Source organism: Notolepis coatsorum, assembly GCF_963971535.1.
Source record: "Notolepis coatsorum genome assembly, chromosome: 18".
Classification (NCBI taxonomy): Eukaryota; Metazoa; Chordata; class Actinopteri; order Aulopiformes; family Paralepididae; genus Notolepis; species Notolepis coatsorum.
Genome location: NC_140182.1, coordinates 62,940,586 through 62,950,624, shown reverse-complemented (window position 1 = coordinate 62,950,624; position 10,039 = coordinate 62,940,586). Strand labels below are relative to the sequence as shown.

At 45.9% G+C, this 10,039-nt stretch overlaps 1 protein-coding gene across 1 annotated transcript; it reads left to right on the top strand.

Moving 5' to 3' along the window:
• The first annotated feature begins 945 nt into the window (after positions 1–945).
• Positions 946–8,870, top strand: nrg4 (neuregulin 4). The gene is made up of 5 exons (XM_084335643.1): positions 946–1,067; positions 1,172–1,239; positions 1,543–1,636; positions 2,216–2,368; positions 8,183–8,870. The coding sequence occupies exons 2-5, from the start codon at positions 1,230–1,232 to the stop codon at positions 8,253–8,255; spliced, it is 330 nt and encodes a 109-aa protein (XP_084191769.1). The 5' UTR covers positions 946–1,067; positions 1,172–1,229; the 3' UTR covers positions 8,256–8,870.
• The last annotated feature ends 1,169 nt before the right edge of the window (positions 8,871–10,039 follow it).

The following is a 10,039-nucleotide window of genomic DNA, read 5'->3' as shown; positions in this document are numbered from 1 at the left end:
TCGGGAGGTAGAGCAGTCGTCTGGTAATCTGGAGGTTCCCTGTTCAATTCCCGCTCCTCCCGGGCAGTGTGTCAAAGTGTCCTTGAGCAAGACACTTAACTCCTAACTGCTCCCAATGAGCAGGTTGGCTCCTTGCATGGTCGCCTCCACCATCGGTGTTTGAATGGGTACAAATGTGAGGAACAAATGTACCATTTACCGTCTCCTTCTAGGGAGCTGCTTAGAACACGGGCCTTCGCATGAGTCAACTAACGGTTCTGGCCATAAAATAAGAGATTACACGTCTGAAGGAAGTGGAGCCATATGTCATTAGACGGCGAGCAAAGTTCCCACGATTCCATTCATGCCTGTGCCTTTAACTCCCTCCACATACCACTCATTCCAACGCCTCTCACCAAACCCAAAGAGTTTGTCTGCGTATATAAGCCTGAAGTCAGATACAGACAACAGGTGAACCTCTCCTCCACGCCCATCCTGAGGCTGACTGAATGATGCAACTGAAATCCCCCCCCCCGCTTCAGAGACATCAATGTTAGGTTCAAAAGCAATAACCTGTCCTCAGCTATATCCTATCACAGGAGGGTCGATGTGAAATACAACATTTCCACTGACAATTCGTGGGGGGGTGTTTACCTACTCCGTGATTGATCATGCGACACCTGCCACTCACGAGGGACACGGTTTCCTTCAATATCACACATTCCACCAAAAACAGGGTTGGAATCAGTGGGCAGAATCCTGACGTGGAGCTGCCATCTACAATGTGGACAAACAGCTACCACAACATTTTTGAGCTCTCAGAAGAACCCGCCCCCCGTGGAAGTGCCTTCAGAGGGACAACAAAAAGCAGTCGTGAGTTATTTTGAGCCTTCACTGACTCACCTTGGGAACCTGCATTGACACACCAGGAACTGTGGATTCCTTTAGCCGGTAAGGGGAAGATTAGAAGCACTTTCTGGTTTATTTCATGCATGGCGAAGAAGGTGATTGTGTCTGTGTGTGTTTACACCTCAGGTGGACTCAGTTAGATACCTTCCCAGGGGTGCGAAGAAGTGGATACAAAGCGTGTAGGTTGTTTACGGCTGACGTCCCATGTTTCATGGCATATTTTGCCCTTGGGGTGAAGCCATAGATCAGTATCATATGTGACACTTTATGGTTTTATTCTCAGGTATTGATCCACCGCTTTACTGGACGTCGGGCAGACAGGAGCACAGGAAGCTTCCCAAATGATGGCAGGTAATCAAAGCAAACGACGGATGAAATTGTAGCTTGGAAGGACAACACGTCCTCTCCTGTTCATAACTGCTTGTTGTTGTCTTCACAATCGTCACTAGGAAATTAGAAGTGTAACTGTATGTAATCTGATTCATGATGGGGATATTTCACACTGCACAAAAACATTCAACAGTACTGTATGTTATTCTTGATGGCACCTCAGACAAGAGGCAACGTCAACGCTTTTCCAAATTCTGGCAAGCGATAAGGAAGGCTTGATATTTGCTTGTCTTCTCCTTTTACGTCATGCTTATTTCTACGTAGACCATGGTGACCCTTGCAGTGAGAAGGAGGCCACCTATTGCATGAATGGAGGAACATGCTATAGGATACCTACTATGGACCTGCTTTCTTGTGTGTAAGTTACTCTAAATTACATTATTTTACGTCAGATATTAAGTGGCTCAGGCTTTAAGAATATGTTTGTTTGTTTGTTTGTGAGTGTGTGTGTGCGTGAGTACCTTGAACTTTCATGTAGAGTATATGGTATTTTCATAACAACAAGTACTTTTTGGCACTGGAACCCGCAGTCATATTGTGTTTTATACCGATGTATACAAACTAATACCTTTACTGTTTCTCTACTGCTAATATCAAGATGTGTTCCACTGAATATCAAGTGTCACTAAAGTATGTTTCTGAAAGAATTGCATTCAAAGTCAGACAGATTGATACAATGTAACAAGGTCATTATTTTAACTGTTAACTGTTAACAATCTGTATATATATATATACATTCTGAATTCAGAAATAAGACAAACAGATTATGAAAGCCCAAAAAGTGATTTAGTACAATAAAGAAACTAAAACTAAAAACATGAAAAACACACCACTTCATTTGTAAAAAAAAAAAACGAAACAAAAAGAAAACACCATACCATCTGGCTTTAATGAATAGAAAGCTTGACCTTTCTAGTTCTTCTTCTTCTCTCCTTAGGTGCAGTGAAAGCCACAAAGGCAGTAGATGTGAGCAGTTCCAGTTGTTCAGTTCTTCTGGCGAGGCAGGGCAGACGGGGTTAATCATGGCGGTGGTCTTCATTACTCTGCTCATCCTAGCAATGCTGGCTGCCGCCATCTACTACATATGCAAGTACGTAATCGCTGCATTTAGTATGAATCACATTCTCACAATGCATCTTAAAATAGTATCACTGCTACAATTACACTAAATCACAGTGTAGTTATATTTGACTCGGCAAGAGTACATGTGTCTTTTACTTAAGTAAAAGTAGAAATACCCAGAGACTCTAGTGAAAGTGAATAAGTCCTCCATTCAAAATTGTACTTGCGTAAAAGTGGAGACGTACTGTATTTGATATTGAATGTACTTAAGTATCAAAAGTAAAAGTATGCATTCTACATGGTGTTTGTGTATTCCAGTGCTTGGGAGCGTTCAAGCCTCAAACCATTGACCTCTATAGGTTATGTTAAAGTGGTATGTGGTCCAGTTCTGTATCGTAATGGGCTCCGCTCGGCATCACTACTGCACTGTACCTCGCTCGTGCACGCGCACTGAATAAAAATTCCACAAATGTACCTTTACATCCCAGCATTCGTCTGGCCACACCCCTATCAGCTTACCTACATAAGCAGGGGTGGGGCCACATACTTGCCTCCTTCGTCGCTTTCACCACAAGGAAGTGCCTTCGGTAGATCCCCACTTGACGAGGCTGTTAGTAGGAGAAAGTTGGAAAACAAGAGATACGTTGACATCATATCTTTATTTTCTCTCTCACTATTTCGAGAAAATACGGCGATATTGTCTTCGTACTGGAGTGTCTGGAAGATGATGATCATTCTACACCTCCACTGGTTTTTTCGTATTGGGAGTTCACACCGCTTACATGCCTCCCAACTGCAGTCCTCCTTGCTGCGGCTGGATGGGGTAAAACCCTCCAGCGACACAGCTGGACTGTAGGACGCACCGACTGTTGTGAGAAGCGGTGGGTTCCAGGTTTGGTGAGTAATGTTTGCTTGCGAGCACCACTTGTCTGTTAGTGCTATGGGGGCTAGCTGACAATGTTTACGAAAACCGGCCCCAGATTAGGGTCCTTTGTTCAGCCTTTTTAGGCGACGGCGGAGGATCTTGGTTTGAAGCCCATTATAGCAACTAGTGGGCCACGACCAGTAAACTGGTGATCCCAGGATCTCTGGACGCGTGGGTACTTCTCTGTCACCGTATAGGCCCCATCTTTCATATGCAAATGAGAGTATACCCTAAACGAGGAAATGTGGGCATGGATGTTCGTTATCGGAAAATCCATGTTCAAGTCGGCTACAGCCCAGATGGGACTTGTGCTGGCTCCGCCGGATGTATGGTAAAATCACCGTTGTAAAACTGTGTTAACATCTCGTTTCTCTTCTCTCTTAAAAGGTGAGGAGGGTTTCAGAACGGCGGCCTGTCTGAGTGTGGCTTGTTATATCGTTGTGTACAAGTTCAGGTGATAGCTGCTTAGCTTGCGTGCTAGTTGTGGCCTACCTGTTAGCCAGTCAGCTGTTAGCTGCAGGCGCTAGCCTGTTGTGTCACTAGGCTAGGAAACGTTAGCTTGCTGCTATCGGCCGAGAGCGGCCGTTAGCTTAATGCTACACTGTTGAACGTTCTGAGACTATAACATGCTTTAAACACTCTGACTACGACGTCATCTTTGACAGAGGATGTTAGTCGAACCTACCCTGAGCCCGGCCGGCGAGGACTGCGGCAACGAGGAGAACCGTAGCGGCGGGATGGAGCGGCGACGCTGCCCATGTCGACAACACAGGAATGCTGTGTTTACTATCGGTGCCTTGTTAGAGACGGCAGTTCGCTTGATCTGCGCTCACGGTAGGAAAGGTCCTGACCAGACCTTGAACACTTCTTCTTTCTTACCCTTCTAAATGTTTTGTAAATAACGATGTTTTCCAAAACGAGTGTTGCTGCACTACATTTAGGATACGACGCGAGTTATGTGTGAATTGTCTTGTCACTGGTCTCCATGCAAATCGGGTTGTTTGTTACAGATGTGAAAATTATCTGGTTTGTTGTGTTGAGAAACATCATGTGTGTTCATGTACCGTGTACTCACAACTAAGGGGGTTAAACTAACCTATAAAGCTATGCTTAGTGACATATGAGTGAAGAATGAATTCTTTTCTCAGCCTGTAATGACAATGAACAGTGTGTTCACATATTAACAGGTTACCTGTTCAACTGGCCGTATTAAGGGTAAAGTAGGAGGGGTGTTTTCCCCCCGGTTCCCTGGGGACTTCTTCACCCTCCTCTCAGACATGTTGTTACAATATATTGTGTCACTGTGTGGTAGGGATACGATGTAACCCTTAGCTTGATTGCTGGGGTTGTGCTATAACTGCTTGAGGAACTGTATTTCCCTAAAAGAAAAGATTGTTTGGTCACTTTTCGTGTGTGCTTAGCAAGGCCTGTGGCCGATACTAATCGAGAATTATGTATTCTCTCATTATGAAAAACGGCGTTCCTCTGTAGAGTGTTTTTGCCATTTTTTGTAGGTGATAATGGGTTGTGTGCGTCGTGTGACCTACAACTGGGTTGGGTTGGCCACAGAAGCACATGTGTAAGTCTGGTACCGGGGCTCTTAAGGGGGCCCTCTCTATTCTGTGTTTTTTCCTTAGTAAAAATCAGATAGCAGGTTGGCACATGCGCTGTGTGAAGCTGTTAGACACTTCATGTAGCTGACTATGACTGTGTCATACTCTCTTTTTGTCATTACATGAGAAATTCCCCCGCCATAGAGTACGTCACTGTGCGCGTCTCTGTTGGTAGGACTTCCGTGAGCTGTTCGGGTCCATATGATGGATCTGTTTCGGGGAGTGGTCAGGGCTCCTCCTCACGAAGCTCCTATTCGGGCCTTCTGTAAGTTAGGACTCTCCTTCCATGTGAGGGAGCCTCCTCAGAGTGCAGAGCCTCCTCTTCAGATTGTCAAGGTGAGTAGAACTTCAAAAAGGAGTCCTGCTCTATTGTGTGTGTATTCGATTCAATTCGATTATTGAGTGTGTATGGGTTCAGTGCCTCCTCCCCGGAGAGCCCTAAAACCAAAATTTTACATGGCTCAAGGTTGCAATATATTCTTTTCAATCTGTACAGCTCGCGTGGGAAGTCTCTCTGGGGATTTCCGTCTCCTCCCTATGGGAGGGTGGTGGGATGTAAAAATGTTAAAAAATTTTACCCCCGTGCTTCCTTCTTTTCTATTAAAAAGAGTTGGAGTTAGGAAGCATCACACCCCTCTTGTCGTTCCCCTGGGCGCCTTGGGGATTCAATGACAGGTCTAAATAGCCTGTTCATTGATGTGGTTGTGTCCCGACGCACGCATAGTGCTAGCTCGGGGTGTTCTGTTGAAGATCAGGCGAATGACTGGCACGCCTTGGTTGCTTGAGGTTAAAACAGCGTTTTTATAAAGCAACTGGGATGGAGGTTTTTCCTCTTCCGACGACCTGTGTTGGTTGTCGACGGATTCTCGTTCATATCTGGGGGATGATGATGGAATGGATCTGAACATATGTAGAGGGGTCTCACGCCCTGGGGGTGGGCCACCGGGCGCGGTTCGCACCGAACGTCTGGGTGGCGCCTTCTTTTCATGTTTAAGATCAACACGCATATCTGCCCCTTCTCCTGGAGTAGGCATGTCGGCGTGGTTAGGGCACGGGACTGGTTCTGGTCACGCTGGTCCGGATCAGTTAAACCCGTTGTCCGCCGGGGATGCAGATCTGCTGTTCTGGTACCCTGAGGGACTTGGGCTTTTTTCAGGGGGAAAAATGCCAGGTCGGTCCGGGTGTCACAGGGTTAGGCGCTATGGAGACCCTGGTTGGGTACATTTTGTACTCTGCACTGTCGTAATGGCTTACGGCCATGCCAACCTGTACACGCCCGATCTCGTCAGATCTCGGCCGCTACGCAGGTTGGTCCTGGTTAGTACTTGGTTGGGAGACCGCCTGGGAATACCAAGTACGGTGTGCTTGGGGCTGGTTCTCCATTATTTTCGCTCTTCTCTCACGCATGGCGAAGAGGGGCCTGTTGGGGTGGTCTTTGACCTCCTCTGGTGACCCTGTGCTTCCCGTATTGCCGGGCCCGGTCCGAAGTAATGTTTCGTCGACCCGTAGGCCTGGGATAACCCTTTTTTGAAAACTGAAACACTTGTACTGCGGTATAGCCAGTGTGTACCCGCAGGTGTGTTTTGGAGTTTTTTCTTGAGGGGTTATAGGAACAACCACCGCATTGGGTAACGACAAGGTGGTTGATTCCCTGGTGTGTTGGAGCAGTGTCAACTCCCGGGTTACCCGGTTGAGGGTGCCCCTGCACGTTCATGACGTCTGCCAATCATGTCAGCCTTCTCTGCCTCAACCCCTCTGGGTGTTTTTTTTTTTAAATGGAGGCTTGGTCATGCAACAACGCCAGCATACGCCCCTTCCGCCGGGGGGGCTGTTCTCAGCTAACTCCTTTGGCGCCTGTCTCGTCCGCAGTGCTCCAGGCTCAGGTTACAGCCTGTTGCCTGGTTTTCCCCGGTGCGCTGCCTGCTTCCGTTGGTTAACCTTTTTGTGTGCTTACGGCCATGCTGACTGCCTGTTCTGCAGGGTCAGTGTGCCAGGCGGTGTGCTATTGGGGGGAAAGGGCCCGCTCTTGGAGGGGCCTTATCCGAATACGCTGGCGATGTGGGGGGTGGTGTCACTAAGTGACCGCCTGGTGGGGTCTTGATGCCTGGCGTCATTGACCTCTCCGGGCCCCCGTTTTCCAGGGGATCCAGTCCCTTCAGTGGGTCTGGGTCTTCCTTCGCGCTCCGCTGCTACTGCCTTGCCATGGGGTTGGGTTTGCTCTTGACCCCGTGATTTCTGGGGGCAGTAACGAGGTTGTTCCCTCCGTTCGTTCCCGGGTGGCATGCGGGTTGTGCGTGTGTGTAGTCGTGGGGTCAGGCCACGGTCTGCTCACCCTGTGCGTTGAGTTGCTTGAGTGCCTCTTCGCACGGTCGGGTCCGTCGCCCTCCCGGGAACCTCCAATAGGGGGGGTGCCCTCCATTAGGGGGGGTCGGGGGGGCTCGGTCCTCCCTGATCTGATGGTTGTGGGGGGCCTCAGCGGGGTGTATTTGTCGGCCGATGGCTCTCGCTCGGCCTCCCTTGTGCAGTAGTGATGCCGAGCGGAGCCCATTACGATACAGAACGATAGGTTATGACTATAACCAAGTTCTGTTAGTAATGGTGCTGCCCTTGATCTCACCTTGTGGTGAAAGCTTGGGAAGGAGGCGAGTATGTGGCCCCACCCCTGCTTATGTAGGTAAGCTGATAGGGGTATGGCCAGACGAATGCTGGGATGTAAAGGTACATTTGTGGAATTTTTATTCAGTGCGCGTGCACGAGCGAGGTACAGTGCAGTAGTGATGCCGAGCGTCACCATTACTAACAGAACTTGGTTATAGTCATAACCTATCGTTATGCTGCTCTGATTAAAGGTTATGTTAAAGTGGTATGTGGTCCAGTTATGCTGCTGATTAGGTCCTCCTGAAGTCGACAGGCTTCAAATTTAAAAGTAAATCATCTTCATACATTTTTGCCATGTTTTCTATGCACATTTTTTTTCTTCAAAGCAACTAGTAAAGCCTTTAAAATGTAGTGGAGTAAAAGTACAAAGTTCCCTAAAATGAAAATACTCATCTAAAGTAGTAAAGTAGTCAAGATTGTACTTAAGTAAACATACTTTGTTACTTTCCACCACCGCATTTACCACCCGCTCAGGGTGTATTTGGGTAAGAAGTTTAAAAACTTGCTCTTATAGTTAAATATACACTGTGATTTTTACTATTAGGATATGACTGTACGTCTGTTTATGTTGTAGTCTTTGTGTTATTTTACTTTGACCAGAGGTGCATTCTGTCCAAGCTGATAACTCGTCTTTGTCATCATACAGGATGTGGAGGTCCAAACAACAGAGCCAGCAGAGCAGTCAACAACAGTACTGGAGAATAAAACCAAGAGTATGATCCTTCATATGATTTTGTTGTTTTATTTATTTCCCCCTCCTTTCTGTTTTGATCATGAACTGGACGGGATGACGACGCGGCTCAGGGCATGTGAGCTGATTTATTGGACCTGATGCCGCTCGGGATGCGGCTATGAAGGATCAGGGGAAGAGAGAGAGGAGACGGCAGCCCGGGTCCCAGACCTGATGCTACTGAACACTGTCTGGATGACATCACACTCTACTGTACAGCCAACACACAGTGATTTCTGGATTTGATGCAATTTACTTTATAGCAAGGTACTCTACCAGTCATACAATTTGCATACATGTATGCAGGCATGCATGCACACAGACACACACAATAAAGGGGGGAAAAAGAGGTGCAGATTGGAAATGAATAGCACCTATTAATATTACATATTGAGAAAGTCACATGCTTTGTAGTCTCCAATACATCTACAAGGCATAGTAGTGCTAATGGAGAATTCCTTTATTCTGCTCAGTGTCACATTTTATGCTGAGATCATAACTTTATTTGTATTATCAATGTAAGCTTGTTAGAAGTTGTAAATATTTTGTAATTGTGTGAGACAATACAATAAAGCATGATGAATGATGTGATCTGGAAGTCAGGTTTTTCTATTTCCTTAACAAGAGTGTGCAGCAGCAAAAAAAGCTGGATAAGTCGGTAAAGCTAGCCTTATACTCTGCCAAACACCTTGGTTCCAATTCTAACCAGAGACCTTGGTCTTATCGTTCTCATTCTAACCATGAACCTGGGTCTTATCATTCTAACCATGAACCATGGTTCTAATTCTAACCATGGACTTTGATCTTATCATTCTAACCATGAACCTTGGTCTTATCATTCTAACCATGAACCTTGGTCTCATCATTCTAACCAGGAACCTTGGACTTATCATTCTAACCAGGAACTCTAGTCTTATCATTCTAACCAGGCACCTGGGTCTTATCATTCTAACCATGAACCTGGGTCTTATCATTCTAACCATGAACCTTGGTCTTATCATTCTAACCAGGTACCTGGGTCTTATCATTCTAACCATGAACCTGGGTCTTATCATTCTAACCATGAACCTGGGTCTTATCATTCTAACCAGGAACTCTAGTCTTATCATTCTAACCATGAACCTTGGTCTTATCATTCTAACCATGAACCTTGGTCTTATCATTCTAACCATGAACCTTGGTCTTATCATTCTAACCATGAACCTGGGTCTTATCATTCTAACCAGGAACTAGGGATGCTCGATATTGGCTTTTTTACCGATACCGATATACCGATATTGTCCAACTCTTAATTTCCGATACCGATATCAACCGATACCGATATATGCAGGGTTTCCCCCCCCCCCCAAAATGGAATAATTTCAGGTAATTAACATTACATATCTCTTGTTGTGGAATTAACACAACATTATGCATACTTTTGACAATAAATCAAATCAGAATTTGTTCTTACTTGCTTGCCTGGGTAAATAAAGGTTATTTTTTAGAAAACCGATACCGATATTTTCCGATATCACATTTTAATGCCGATATCGGCCGATAATATCGGTAGGCCGATAATATCGGCCATCCCAACCGGGAACTCGTCTTATCATTCTAACCATGAACCTTGGTCTTATCATTCTAACCATGAACCTTGGTCTTATCATTCTAACCAGTAACCTTGGTCTTATCATTCTAACCATGAACCTTGGTCTTATCATTCTAACCAGGAACTTTAGTCTTATCATTCTAACCATGAACCTTTGTTCTAATTCTAACCATGAACCTTGG